The following is a 16,349-nucleotide window of genomic DNA, read 5'->3' on the forward strand; positions in this document are numbered from 1 at the left end:
GGACGGTCTACGAGGTAATGACAGGTAGTCAGCAGGGACGGTCTACGAGGTAATGACAGGTAGGCAGCAGGGACGGTCTACGAGGTAATGACAGGTAGGCAGCAGGGACGGTCTACGAGGTAATGACTGGTAGTCAGCAGGGACGGTCTACCAGGTAATGACTGGTAGTCAGCAGGGACGGTCTACGAGGTAATGACAGGTAGTCAGCAGGGACGGTCTACGAGGTAATGACAGATAGGCAGCAGGGACGGTCTACGAGGTAATGACAGGTAGGCAGCAGGGACAGTCTACGAGGTAATGACAGGTAGACAGCAGGGACAGTCTACGAGGTAATTACAGGTACAGAGACAGATAGGCAGCAGGGGGAGGGAAGGAAGACGGAGGGATGGAGGGATGACAAGTTAGGAGACAGCTGAGACACAGAGTGCTGTCTAACCCTCACACACACGCTGTGTGCTGGTCTCTCTCTCTCTCTGTTAGGGGTCTGGGGTCACTGTGTGCTGGTCACCTGGCCTCTTGCTGATCACCTCCACCATGCTGGAGGGGAAGTAGCCGACGCGGTCATTTCCTGTCCGGTTGTCATGGATACAACCCTTCCACCGGCCGTCAGAATGCTGCTCCAGAACCTAACACACACACACCACTGGTTAGGTGCATCTGAGTGTGTGTGTGTGTGTGTGTGTGTGTGTGTGTGTGTGTGTGTGTGTGTGTGTGTGTGTGTGTGTGTGTGTGTGTGTGTGTGTGTGTGTGTGTGTGTGTGTGTGTGTGTGTGTGTGTGTGTGTGTACCGTGATGATGTCTCCAGTCTTGATGTTGAGGCTCGTCAGGTCGTAGTTGTTGCAGTACTCTGTCAGAGCTCTGACCTGCATCGCAGCTGACGCATCTACACACACACACACACACACACACACACACACACACACACACACACACACACACACACACACACACACACACACACACACACACAGAGTCAAACTCAACGTCAAAACACACACACACCCAGCTGTTTAATCTCCCTGCTGTCCTGTATAGTTAGTTAGAGTTCAGGGGTTAGGGGTTACCTCTCAGGAGATGTTTAATCTCTCTTCTGTCTTGTAAGGTTTGTTAGAGTTCAGGGGTCAGGGGTTACCTCTCAGGAGATGTTTAATCTCTCTTCTGTCCTGTATGGTTAGTTAGAGTTCAGGGGTCAGGGGTCAGGGGTTACCTCTCAATAGCTCTTTAATCTCTCTGTTGGCCTGAATGGTTAGTTAGAGGTCAGGGGTTAGGGGTTACCTCTCAGTAGCTGTTTAATATATCTGCTGTCCTGTAAGGTTAGTGAGAGTTCAGGGGTCAGGGGTTACCTCTCAGTATCTGTTTGTTCTCTCTGCTGGCCTGTGAGGTTAGTTAGAGTTCAGGGGTTAGGGGTCAGGTGTTAGGGGTTACCTCTCAGCAGTTGTTTAATCTCTCTACTGTCCTATATGGTTAGTTAGAGTTCAGGGGTCAGGGGTTACCTCTCAGCAGCTGTTTGATCTCTCTGCTGGCCTGTGTGGTTAGTTAGAGTTCAGGGGTCAGGGGTTACCTCTCAGCAGCTGTTTAATCTCTCTGCTGTCCTGTGAGGTTAGTTAGAGTTCAGGGGTTAGGGGTCAGGGGTTACCTCTCAGCAGCTGTTTGATCTCTCTGCTGGCCTGTGAGGTTAGTTAGAGTTCAGGGGTCAGGGGTCAGGGGTTACCTCTCAGCAGCTGTTTGATCTCTCTGCTGGCCTGTGTGGCGGTGAACTGGTTAACGATGTCCAGAGCCGTCTGACACAGAGTGTTCCTCACCCCAGCACTGATGCCACTCTACGGGATCAATAACCAATAATCATCAATCGAAACATCGTCAATACATCCAAGGCTCAAAATGTACATTTTTCATTGGTAGTGCTGATGCTCCCAACTTTAGGAGCACCACATACAATATAGGAGCACCACATGAAATCTCAGAGCACCACATAAAATCTAGGAGCACCACATGAAATCTAGGAGCACCACATAAAATCTAGGAGCACCACATGAAATCTAGGAGCACCAAATGAAATCTAGGAGCACCAAATGAAATCTAGGAGCACCACATGAAATCTAGGAGCACCACATAAAATCTAGGAGCACCACATAAAATCTAGGAGCACCACATGAAATCTAGGAGCACAACATAAAATCTAGGAGCACCACATAAAATCTAGGAGCACCACATGAAATCTAGGAGCACCACATAAAATCTAGGAGCACCACATGAAATCTAGGAGCACCACATAAAATCTAGGAGCACCACATAAAATCTAGGAGCACCAAATGAAATCTAGGAGCACCACATGAAATCTAGGAGCACCACATAAAATCTAGGAGCACCACATGAAATCTAGGAGCACAACATAAAATCTAGGAGCACCACATAAAATCTAGGAGCACCACATGAAATCTAGGAGCACCACATAAAATCTAGGAGCACCACATGAAATCTAGGAGCACCACATAAAATCTAGGAGCACCACATAAAATCTAGGAGCACCACATGAAATCTAGGAGCACCACATGAAATCTAGGAGCACCACATGAAATCTAGGAGCACCACATGAAATCTAGGAGCACCACATGAAATCTAGGAGCACCACATGAAATCTAGGAGCACCACATGAAATCTAGGAGCACCACATGAAATCTAGGAGCACCACATGAAATCTAGGAGCACAACATAAAATCTAGGAGCACCACATAAAATCTAGGAGCACCACATGAAATCTAGGAGCACCACATGAAATCTAGGAGCACCACATAAAATCTAGGAGCACCACATGAAATCTAGGAGCACCACATAAAATCTAGGAGCACCACATGAAATCTAGGAGCACCACATAAAATCTAGGAGCACCACATGAAATCTAGGAGCACCACATAAAATCTAGGAGCACCACATGAAATCTAGGAGCACCACATGAAATCTAGGAGCACCACATGAAATCTAGGAGCACCACATAAAATCTAGGAGCACCACATGAAATCTAGGAGCACCACATAAAATCTAGGAGCACCACATAAAATCTAGGAGCACCACATGAAATCTAGGAGCACCACATGAAATCTAGGAGCACCACATGAAATCTAGGAGCACCACATGAAATCTAGGAGCACCACATGAAATCTAGGAGCACCACATGAAATCTAGGAGCACCACATGAAATCTAGGAGCACCACATAAAATCTAGGAGCACCACATGAAATCTAGGAGCACCACATAAAATCTAGGAGCACCACATGAAATCTAGGAGCACCACATAAAATCTAGGAGCACCACATGAAATCTAGGAGCACCACATAAAATCTAGGAGCACCACATGAAATCTAGGAGCACCACATAAAATCTAGGAGCACCACATGAAATCTAGGAGCACCACGTGAACTGGAGATATAACCCATAATGAACCTAGATGAATTATAGTTACTATTAGGACCAGATGAACTAGAGATATAACCCATAATGAACCTAGATGAACTCTAGTTACTATTAGGACCAGATGAACTAGAGATAGAACCCATAATGAACCTAGATGAACTCTAGTTACTATTAGGACCAGATGAACTAGAGATACAACCCATAATGAACCTAGATGAATAATAGTTACTATTAGGACCAGATGAACTGGAGATATAACCCATAATGAACCTAGATGAACTGTAGTTACTATTAGGACCAGATGAACTAGAGATATAACCCATAATGAACCTAGATGAATTATAGTTACTATTAGGACCAGATGAACTAGAGTTACAACCCATAATGAACCTAGATGAATTATAGTTACTATTAGGACCGGATGAACTGGAGATATAACCCATAATGAACCTAGATGAACTCTAGTTACTTTTAGGACCACCACATGAACTGCTGCACCTCAGCCACGCTCAAGGTACTAAACGATATCATCACCGCCATCGATAAAAGTCAGTACTGTGCAGCCGTCCTTCATCGACCTGGCCAAGGCCAGATTGAGTCTATCAGTCACCGTAAACTTATCGGCAGACTCAACAGCCTTGGTTTCTGTAATGATTGCCTCGCCTGGTTCACCAACTACTTCTCAGATAGAGTTCTGTGTCAAATCGGAGGGCCTGTTGTCCGGGACCTCTGGCAGTCTATAAGGGGGTGCCACAGGGTTCAATTCTCGGACCGACTCTTTCCTCTGTGTACATCAATGATGTCGCTCTTGCTGCTGGTGATTCTCTGATCCACCTCTACGCAGACGACACCATTCTGTATACTTCTGGCACTTCATTGGATACTGTGTTAACAAACCTCCAATCGAGCATCAATGCCTTACAACACTCCATCCGTGGACTCCAACTGCTCTTAAACGCTAGTAAAACTGCCCGCCCAACTAGCATCACTACTCTGGACGGTTCTGGCTTAGAACATGTGGATGGATATATGTGCAAGAGGGTTAGAGGTCAGGGCTAGAGGTCAGGGTCAAATCAAATCAAATCAAATGTATTTATATAGCCCTTCTTTCATCAGCTGATATCTCAAAGTGCTGTACAGAAACCCAGCCTAAAACCCCAAACAGCAAGCAATGCAGGTGTAGAAGCACCTGATCAAAGATCAGGGCTATGGGCTAGAGGTCAGGGCTAGTGGTTAGGGTTAGAGTTTAGGGCTGGAGGGCAAGAGACCAGGACTAGATGTCAGGGCTACAGGTCAGGGCTAGAGGGCTAGAGGTCAGGGCTACAGGTCAGGGCTAGAGGGCTAGAGGTCAGGGCTACAGGTCAGGGCTAGAGGGCTACAGGTCAGGGCTAGAGTTCAAGGTTAGAGGTCAGGGCTAGAGGTCAGGGCTAGAGTTCATGGCTAGAGGTCAAGGCTAGAGTTCAGGGCTACAGGTCAGGGTTAGAGGTCATGGCTAGACGTCAGGGCGAGAGTTCAGGGCTAAAGGTCAGGGCTAGAGTTCAGGGCTAGAGGTCAGGGTTAGAGATCAGGAATAGAGGTCAGGGCTAGAGGTCAGGGCAAGAGGGCTAGAGGTCAGGGCTAGAGTTCAAGGCTAGAGTTCATGGTTAGAGGTCAGGGCTAGAGTTTATGGCTAGAGGTCATGGCTAGAGGTCAGGGCTAGAGGGCTAGAGGTCAGGGCTAGAGTTCAAGGCTAGAGTTCATGGTTAGAGGTCAGGGCTACAGGTCAGGGTTAGAGGTCAGGGCTAGAGGTCAGGGCTAGAGGGCTAGAGGTCAGGGCTAGAGGTCAGGGCTACAGGTCAGGGCTAGAGGTCAGGGCTACAGGTCAGGGCTAGAGGTCAGGGCTAGAGGTCAGGAATAGAGGTCAGGGCTAGAGGGCTAGAGGTCAGTGCTAAAGGTCAGGGCTAGAGGTCAGGAATAGAGGTCAGGGCTAGAGGGCGAGAGGTCAGTGCTAGAGGTCAGGAATAGAGGGCTAGAGGTCAGGGCTAGAGGTCCACGGAAAGAGCTGCAAAACCTGGACCCGTACAAATCAGCTGGGCTTGACAATCTGGACCCGCTATTTCTGAAACTATCTGCCGCCATTGTCGCAACCCCTATTACCAGCCTGTTCAACCTCTCTTTCATATCGTCTGAGATCCCCAAGGATTGGAAAGCTGCCGCAGTCATCCCCCTCTTCAAAGGAGGAGACACCCTGGACCCAAACTGCTATAGACCTATATCCATCCTGCCCTGCCTATCTAAGGTCTTCGAAAGCCAAGTCAACAAACAGGTCACTGACCATCTCGAATCCCACCGTACCTTCTCCGCTGTGCAATCTGGTTTCCGAGCCGGTCACGGGTGCACCTCAGCCACACTCAAGGTACTAAATGATATCATAACCGCCATCGATAAAAGACAGTACTGTGCAGCCGTCTTCATCGACCTCGCCAAGGCTTTCGACTCTGTCAATCACCAAATTCTTATCGGCAGACTCAACAGCCTCGGTTTTCGGATGACTGCCTTGCCTGGTTCACCAATTACTTTGCAGACAGAGTTCAGTGTGTCAAATCAGAGGGCATGCTGTCCGGTCCTCTGGCAGTCTCTATGGGGGTGCCACAGGGTTCAATTCTCGGGCCGACTCTTTTCTCTGTATATATCAATGATGTTGCTCTTGCTGCGGGCGATTCCCTGATCCACCTCTACGCAGACGACACCATTCTATATACTTTCGGCCCGTCATTGGACACTGTGCTATCAAACCTCCAAACGAGCTTCAATGCCATACAGCACTCCTTCCGTGGCCTCCAACTGCTCTTAAACGCGAGTAAAACCAAATGCATGCTTTTCAACCGATCGCTGCCTGCACCCGCATGCCCGACTAGCATCACCACCCTGGATGGTTCCAACCTTGAATATGTGGACATCTATAAGTACCTAGGTGTCTGGCTAGACTGCAAACTCTCCTTCCAGACTCACATCAAACATCTCCAATCAAAAATCAAATCCAGAGTCGGCTTTCTATTCCGCAACAAAGCCTCCTTCACTCACGCTGCCAAGCTTACCTAGTAAAACTGACTATCCTACCGCTCCTCGACTTCGGCGATGTCATCTACAAAATGGCTTCCAACACTCTACTCAGCAAACTGGATGCAGTCTATCACAGTGCCATCCGTTTTGTCACTAAAGCACCTTATACCACCCACCACTGCGACTTGTATGCTCTAGTCGGCTGGCCCTCACTACATATTCGTCGCCAGACCCACTGGCTCCAGGTCATTTACAAGTCCATGCTAGGTAAAGCTCCGCCTTATCTCAGTTCACTGGTCACGATGGCAACACCCATCCGTAGCACGCGCTCCAGCAGGTGTATCTCACTGATCATCCCTAAAGCCAACACCTCATTTGCCGCCTTTCGTTCCAGTACTCTGCTGCCTGTGACTGGAACGAATTGCAAAAATCGCTGAAGTTGGAGACTTTTATCTCCCTCACCAACTTCAAACATCAGCTATCCGAGCAGCTAACCGATCGCTGCAGCTGTACATAGTCTATAGGTAAATAGCTCACCCTTTTTCACCTACCTCATTCCCATACTGTTTTTATACTGTTTTTATTTATTTACTTTTCTGCTCTTTTGCACACCAATATCTCTACCTGTACATGCCCATCTGATCATTTATCACTCCAGTGTTAATCTGCAAAATTGTATTATTCGCCTACCTCCTCATGCCTTTTGCACACATTGTATATAGACTGCCCATTTTTTTCTACTGTGTTATTGACTTGCTAATTGTTTACTCCATGTGTAACTCTGTGTTGTCTGTTCACACTGCTATGCTTTATCTTGGCCAGGTCGCAGTTGCAAATGAGAACTTGTTCTCAACTAGCCTACCTGGTTAAATAAAGGTGAAATAAAAAATAAAAAAAATAAATAAAAGGGCTAGAGGTCAGAGCTACAGGTCAGGGCTAGAGGTCAGGGCTAGAGGTCAGGGCTAGAGGTCAGGGCTAGAGGTCAGGAATAGAGGTCAGGGCTAGAGGTCAGGGCTAGAGGTCAGGGCTAGAGGTCAGGGCTAGAGGTCAGTGTTATAAATAGTTGTACTCACATCCAACAGCAGTCTCACCACCTCAGTCTTTCCACAGAGAGCTGCCTGATGCAGCGCCGTCCCCGACTCAGACTGTCTGTTGATGTCTATACCTGCTTGGATCAGCAGACTGACACACACACACACACACACACACACACACACACACACACACACACACACACACACACACACACACACACACACACACACACAATACAAACACATAAAAGAGTGGTGATGTCAGAGTGGTGATGATATCAGAGTGGTGATGATGTCAGAGTGGTGATGATATCAGAGTGGTGATGATGTCAGAGTGGTGATAATAATAATAATAATATATGCCATTTAGCTGACGCTTTTATCCAAAGCGACTTACAGTCATGTGTGCATACATTCTACGTATGGGTGGTCCCGGGAATCGAACCCACTACCCTGGCGTTACAAGCGCCATGCTCTACCACCTGAGCCACAGAGTGGTGATGATGTCAGAGTGGTGATGATGTCAGAGTGGTGATGATGATGTCAGAGTGGTGATGATGTCAGAGTGGTGATGATGTCAGAGTGGTGATGATGTCAGAGTGGTGATGATGTCAGAGTGGTTACGATGTCAGAGTGGTGATGATGTCAGAGTGGTTACGATGTCAGAGTGGTGATGATGTCAGAGTGGTGATGATGATGTCAGAGTGGTGATGATGTCAGAGTGGTTACGAGATGTCAGAGTGGTGATGATGTCAGAGTGGTGATGATGATGTCAGAGTGGTGATGATGATGTCAGAGTGGTGATGATGTCAGAGTGGTGATGATGATGTCAGAGTGGTGATGATGTCAGAGTGGTGATGATGTCAGAGTGGTGATGATGATGTCAGAGTGGTGATGATGATGTCAGAGTGGTGATGATGTCAGAGTGGTGATGATGATGTCAGAGTGGTGATGATGTCAGAGTGGTGATGATGTCAGAGTGATGATGTCAGAGTGGTGATGATGTCAGAGTGGTTACGAGATGTCAGAGTGGTGATGATGTCAGAGTGGTGATGATGATGTCAGAGTGGTGATGATGTCAGAGTGGTGATGATGTCAGAGTGGTGATGATGATGTCAGAGTGGTTGATGATGTCAGAGTGGTGATGATGTCAGAGTGGTGATGATGTCAGAGTGGTGATGATGATGTCAGAGTGGTGATGATGATGTCAGAGTGGTGATGATGTCAGAGTGGTGATGATGTCAGAGTGGTTACGAGATGTCAAAGCGGTGATGATGTCAGAGTGGTGGTGATGTCAGAGTGGTTACGATGTCAGAGTGGTGATGATGTCAGAGTGGTGATGATGATGTCAGAGTGGTGATGATGTCAGAGTGGTTACGAGATGTCAGAGTGGTGATGATGTCAGAGTGGTGATGATGATGTCAGAGTGATGATGATGTCAGAGTGGTGATGATGATGTCAGAGTGGTGATGATGATGTCAGAGTGGTGATGATGATGTCAGAGTGGTGATGATGTCAGAGTGGTGATGATGATGTCAGAGTGGTGATGATGTCAGAGTGGTGATGATGTCAGAGTGATGATGTCAGAGTGGTGATGATGTCAGAGTGGTTACGAGATGTCAGAGTGGTGATGATGTCAGAGTGGTGATGATGATGTCAGAGTGGTGATGATGTCAGAGTGGTGATGATGTCAGAGTGGTGATGATGATGTCAGAGTGGTTGATGATGTCAGAGTGGTGATGATGTCAGAGTGGTGATGATGTCAGAGTGGTGATGATGTCAGAGTGGTGATGATGATGTCAGAGTGGTGATGATGTCAGAGTGGTGATGATGTCAGAGTGGTTACGAGATGTCAAAGCGGTGATGATGTCAGAGTGGTGGTGATGTCAGAGTGGTGATGATGATGTCAGAGTGGTGATGATGTCAGAGTGGTGATGATGTCAGAGTGGTTACGAGATGTCAGAGTGGTGATGATGATGTCAGAGTGGTGATGATGTCAGAGTGGTTACGATGTCAGAGTGGTGATGATGTCAGAGTGGTTACGATGTCAGAGTGGTGATGATGTCAGAGTGGTGATGATGATGTCAGAGTGGTGATGATGTCAGAGTGGTTACGAGATGTCAGAGTGGTGATGATGTCAGAGTGGTGATGATGATGTCAGAGTGATGATGATGTCAGAGTGGTGATGATGATGTCAGAGTGGTGATGATGATGTCAGAGTGGTGATGATGTCAGAGTGGTGATGATGATGTCAGAGTGGTGATGATGTCAGAGTGGTGATGATGTCAGAGTGGTGATGATGATGTCAGAGTGGTGATGATGTCAGAGTGGTTACGAGATGTCAGAGTGGTGATGATGTCAGAGTGGTGATGATGATGTCAGAGTGGTGATGATGTCAGAGTGGTGATGATGTCAGAGTGGTGATGATGATGTCAGAGTGGTGATGATGTCAGAGTGGTGATGATGTCAGAGTGGTGATGATGTCAGAGTGGTGATGATGTCAGAGTGGTGATGATGATGTCAGAGTGGTGATGATGTCAGAGTGGTGATGATGTCAGAGTGGTTACGAGATGTCAAAGCGGTGATGATGTCAGAGTGGTGGTGATGTCAGAGTGGTGATGATGATGTCAGAGTGGTGATGATGTCAGAGTGGTGATGATGTCAGAGTGGTTACGAGATGTCAGAGTGGTGATGATGATGTCAGAGTGGTGATGATGTCAGAGTGGTGATGATGTCAGAGTGGTTACGAGATGTCAGAGTGGTGATGATGATGTCAGAGTGGTGATGATGTCAGAGTGGTGATGATGTCAGAGTGGTGATGATGATGTCAGAGTGGTGATGATGTCAGAGTGGTGATGATGATGTCAGAGTGGTGATGATGTCAGAGTGGTGATGATGTCAGAACGATGATGCTGTCAGTCATGATGATGTCAGAGTGGTGATGATGTCAGAGTGGTGATGCTGTCAGTCATGATGATGTCAGAGTGATGATGATGTCAGAGTGGTGATGATGATGTCAGAGTGGTGATGATGTCAGAACGATGAGATGTCAGAGTGATGATGATGTCAGAACGATGATGCTGTCAGTCATGATGATGTCAGAGTGATGATGATGTCAGAGTGGTTACGAGATGTCAGAGTGGTGATGATGTCAGAGTGGTGATGATGATGTCAGAGTGGTGATGATGTCAGAGTGGTGATGATGTCAGAGTGGTGATGATGATGTCAGAGTGGTGATGATGTCAGAGTGGTGATGATGTCAGAGTGGTGATGATGTCAGAGTGGTTACGAGATGTCAAAGCGGTGATGATGTCAGAGTGGTGGTGATGTCAGAGTGGTGATGATGATGTCAGAGTGGTGATGATGTCAGAGTGGTGATGATGTCAGAGTGGTGATGATGATGTCAGAGTGGTGATGATGTCAGAGTGGTGATGATGATGTCAGAGTGGTGATGATGTCAGAGTGGTTACGAGATGTCAGAGTGGTGATGATGTCAGAGTGGTGATGATGATGTCAGAGTGGTGATGATGTCAGAGTGGTGATGATGTCAGAGTGGTGATGATGATGTCAGAGTGGTGATGATGTCAGAGTGGTGATGATGGCAGAGTGGTGATGATGTCAGAGTGGTTACGAGATGTCAAAGCGGTGATGATGTCAGAGTGGTGGTGATGTCAGAGTGGTGATGATGATGTCAGAGTGGTGATGATGTCAGAGTGGTGATGATGTCAGAGTGGTTACGAGATGTCAGAGTGGTGATGATGATGTCAGAGTGGTGATGATGTCAGAGTGGTGATGATGTCAGAGTGGTGATGATGATGTCAGAGTGGTGATGATGTCAGAGTGGTGATGATGATGTCAGAGTGGTGATGATGTCAGAGTGGTGATGATGTCAGAACGATGAGATGTCAGAGTGATGATGATGTCAGAACGATGATGCTGTCAGTCATGATGAAGTCAGAGTGACGATGTCAGCGATGATGTCATGTCCTGACCGTATGACATCGATGTGTCCGTTCTTGGCGGCCAGGTGAAGAGGAGAGACGCCGTTGGGGTTCGATGGCTTCGGCTCGATCATCGCTGCACAGACATTACTACTGAGGAGCAGCTGGACCACCTGTACACATTATACACACATTACTACTGAGGAGACACCACCTGTACACATTATACACACATTACTACTGAGGAGACACCACCTGTACACATTATACACACATTACTACTGAGGAGACACCACCTGTACACATTATACACACATTACTACTGAGGAGCAGCTGGACCACCTGTACACATTATACACACATTACTACTGAGACACCACCTGTACACATTATACACACATTACTACTGAGGAGACACCACCTGTACACATTATACACACATTACTACTGAGGAGACACCACCTGTACACATTATACACACATTACTACTGAGGAGCAGCTGGACCACCTGTACACATTATACACACATTACTACTGAGGAGACACCACCTGTACACATTATACACACATTACTACTGAGACACCACCTGTACACATTATACACACATTACTACTGAGGAGACACCACCTGTACACATTATACACACATTACTACTGAGGAGACACCACCTGTACACATTATACACACATTACTACTGAGGAGACACCACCTGTACACATTATACACACATTACTACGGAGGAGACACCACCTGTACACATTATACACACATTACTACTGAGGAGCAGCTGGACCACCTGTACACATTATACACACATTACTACTGAGACACCACCTGTACACATTATACACACATTACTACTGAGGAGACACCACCTGTACACATTATACACACATTACTACTGAGGAGACACCACCTGTACACATTATACACACATTACTACTGAGGAGCAGCTGGACCACCTGTACACATTATACACACATTACTACTGAGGAGACACCACCTGTACACATTATACACACATTACTACTGAGACACCACCTGTACACATTATACACACATTACTACTGAGGAGACACCACCTGTACACATTATACACACATTACTACTGAGGAGACACCACCTGTACACATTATACACACATTACTACTGAGGAGACACCACCTGTACACATTATACACACATTACTACGGAGGAGACACCACCTGTACACATTATACACACATTACTACTGAGGAGACACCACCTGTACACATTATACACACATTACTACTGAGGAGACACCACCTGTACACATTATACACACATTACTACTGAGACACCACCTGTACACATTATACACACATTACTACTGAGACACCACCTGTACACATTATACACACATTACTACTGAGGAGACACCACCTGTACACATTATACACACATTACTACTGAGGAGACACCACCTGTACACATTATACACACATTACTACTGAGGAGACACCACCTGTACACATTATACACACATTACTACTGAGGAGCAGCTGGACCACCTATACACATTATACACACATTACTACTGAGGAGACACCACCTGTACACATTATACACACATTACTACTGAGACACCACCTATACACATTATACACACATTACTACTGAGACACCACCTGTACACATTATACACACATTACTACTGAGGAGCAGCTGGACCACCTGTACACATTATACACACATTACTACTGAGACACCACCTGTACACATTATACACACATTACTACTGAGGAGACACCACCTGTACACATTATACACACATTACTACTGAGACACCACCTGTACACATTATACACACATTACTACTGAGGAGACACCACCTGTACACATTATACACACATTACTACTGAGGAGACACCACCTGTACACATTATACACACATTACTACTGAGGAGACACCACCTGTACACATTATACACACATTACTACTGAGGAGACACCACCTGTACACATTATACACACATTACTACTGAGGAGACACCACCTGTACACATTATACACACATTACTACTGAGGAGACACCACCTGTACACATTATACACACATTACTACTGAGGAGACACCACCTGTACACATTATACACACATTACTACTGAGGAGACACCACCTGTACACATTATACACACATTACTACTGAGACACCACCTGTACACATTATACACACATTACTACTGAGGAGCAGCTGGACCACCTATACACATTATACACACATTACTACTGAGGAGACACCACCTGTACACATTATACACACATTACTACTGAGGAGACACCACCTGTACACATTATACACACATTACTACTGAGGAGACACCACCTGTACACATTATACACACATTACTACTGAGGAGACACCACCTGTACACATTATACACACATTACTACTGAGACACCACCTGTACACATTATACACACATTACTACTGAGGAGACACCACCTGTACACATTATACACACATTACTACTGAGGAGACACCACCTGTACACATTATACACACATTACTACTGAGGAGACACCACCTGTACACATTATACACACATTACTACTGAGGAGACACCACCTGTACACATTATACACACATTACTACTGAGGAGACACCACCTGTACACATTATACACACATTACTACTGAGGAGACACCACCTGTACACATTATACACACATTACTACTGAGGAGACACCACCTGTACACATTATACACACATTACTACTGAGGAGACACCACCTGTACACATTATACACACATTACTACTGAGACACCACCTGTACACATTATACACACATTACTACTGAGGAGACACCAACTGTACACATTATACACACATTACTACTGAGGAGACACCACCTGTACACATTATACACACATTACTACTGAGACACCACCTGTACACATTATACACACATTACTACTGAGGAGACACCACCTGTACACATTATACACACATTACTACTGAGGAGACACCACCTGTACACATTATACACACATTACTACTGAGGAGACACCACCTGTACACATTATACACACATTACTACTGAGGAGCAGCTGGACCACCTGTACACATTATACACACATTACTACTGAGGAGACACCACCTGTACACATTATACACACATTACTACTGAGACACCACCTGTACACATTATACACACATTACTACTGAGGAGACACCACCTGTACACATTATACTTGTGTGTGTGTGTGTGTGTGTGCGCGTGTGTGTGTGTGTGTGTGTGTGTGTGTGTGTGTGTGTGTGTGTGTGTGTGTGTGTGTGTGTGTGTGTGTGTGTGTGTGTGTGTGTGTGTGTGTGTGTGTGTGTGTGTGTGTGTGTGTGCGCGTGCGCGTGTGTGACTCACCCCCACTCGTCCAAATTCACAGGCCAGGTCCAGAGGAGTCTTACCGGCCGTGTCGGAGATACACGGATTAGACTGGTGCTGCAGCAACATCTCAGACTGAACAGAGAGAGACAGAGAGATACACAGGGTTAGACTGGGACAACATCTCAGACTGAACACAGAGAGATACACAGGGTTAGACTGGGACAACATCTCAGACTGAACACAGAGAGACAGAGAGATACACAGGGTTAGACTGGGACAACATCTCAGACTGAACACAGAGAGACAGAGAGATACACAGGGTTAGACTGGGACAACATCTCAGACTGAACACAGAGAGATACACAGGGTTAGACTGGGACAACATCTCAGACTGAACACAGAGAGATACACAGGGTTAGACTGGGACAACATCTCAGACTGAACACAGAGAGATACACAGGGTTAGACTGGGACAACATCTCAGACTGAACACAGAGAGATACACAGGGTTAGACTGGGACAACATCTCAGACTGAACACAGAGAGATACACAGGGTTAGACTGGGACAACATCTCAGACTGAACACAGAGAGATACACAGGGTTAGACTGGGACAACATCTCAGACTGAACACAGAGAGATACACAGGGTTAGACTGGGACAACATCTCAGACTGAACACAGAGAGATACACAGGGTTAGACTGGGACAACATCTCAGACTGAACAGAGAGACAGAGAGATACACAGGGTTAGACTGGGACAACATCTCAGACTGAACACAGAGAGACAGAGAGATACACAGGGTTAGACTGGGACAACATCTCAGACTGAACACAGAGAGATACACAGGGTTAGACTGGGACAACATCTCAGACTGAACACAGAGAGATACACAGGGTTTACTTGCGCATAAGGAATATGTTTTGTCCATTTGCAATATGATTTCATATGTGTGTGGTCCTTCTGTAGCACAGTTGGTAGAGCATGGCGCTTGTAACGCCAGGGTAGTGGGTTCGATTCCCGGGACCACCCATACGTAGAATGTATGCACACATGACTGTAAGTCGCTTTGGATAAAAGCGTCTGCTAAATGGCATATATTATATAGGAAAAAGTCGAAAATGTGAACTTTAAAAAAAAAAACGTATCACCCTTGAAAAAAAGTGCTTTCTGGACCGTTTTTAGAAATTGTTTCGATTTTATGTCAATTAATCATGTGTAAGGACTGTATGAATATACTTTTGTAAAATTTTATTATCATAATTTTTTTTTTCTTACTTGTGCATAAGGAATATGATTTGTCCATTTGCTATATGATTTCATAGGAAGTCAAAAGTCAAAGTCACTTTTTTGGGGGGCCAAATGCAATAAGAAATTTGACATGCTCAAAAATCCTGCAGAAATGCAAAATTGACTGGCCTGATGAACACAGGATGGCCGAGCAGTGATAGTTGTACCTTTCCATCACTCGTTGTGTTGATTTCATCATGTCCATTTGTTTGTTTTCTCACTTTTGCAAAGTCACTGTGCATTTGCAATATGGTTCAATGGGCATGTACCATCACAATTTTGA

At 45.9% G+C, this 16,349-nt stretch overlaps 1 protein-coding gene across 1 annotated transcript in view; it reads right to left on the bottom strand.

Moving 5' to 3' along the window:
* LOC127921223 (caskin-1-like) overlaps positions 1-16,349 on the bottom strand; it is a gene marked incomplete at its 3' end in the record, with an annotated part of 105,987 nt that overhangs the window by 45,879 nt on the left and 43,759 nt on the right. The window contains exons 5-10 of the mRNA XM_052504994.1: positions 14,812-14,907; positions 11,479-11,600; positions 7,526-7,634; positions 1,711-1,819; positions 788-882; positions 509-626 (exon numbers count right to left, since the gene is read on the bottom strand). Of these exons, the coding sequence (XP_052360954.1) occupies positions 509-626; positions 788-882; positions 1,711-1,819; positions 7,526-7,634; positions 11,479-11,600; positions 14,812-14,907 (649 nt within the window). The remainder of the gene's footprint in view (positions 1-508; positions 627-787; positions 883-1,710; positions 1,820-7,525; positions 7,635-11,478; positions 11,601-14,811; positions 14,908-16,349) is intronic.

This window comes from Oncorhynchus keta, unplaced genomic scaffold (genome assembly GCF_023373465.1).
Source record: "Oncorhynchus keta strain PuntledgeMale-10-30-2019 unplaced genomic scaffold, Oket_V2 Un_contig_2177_pilon_pilon, whole genome shotgun sequence".
NCBI lineage: Eukaryota > Metazoa > Chordata > Actinopteri > Salmoniformes > Salmonidae > Oncorhynchus > Oncorhynchus keta.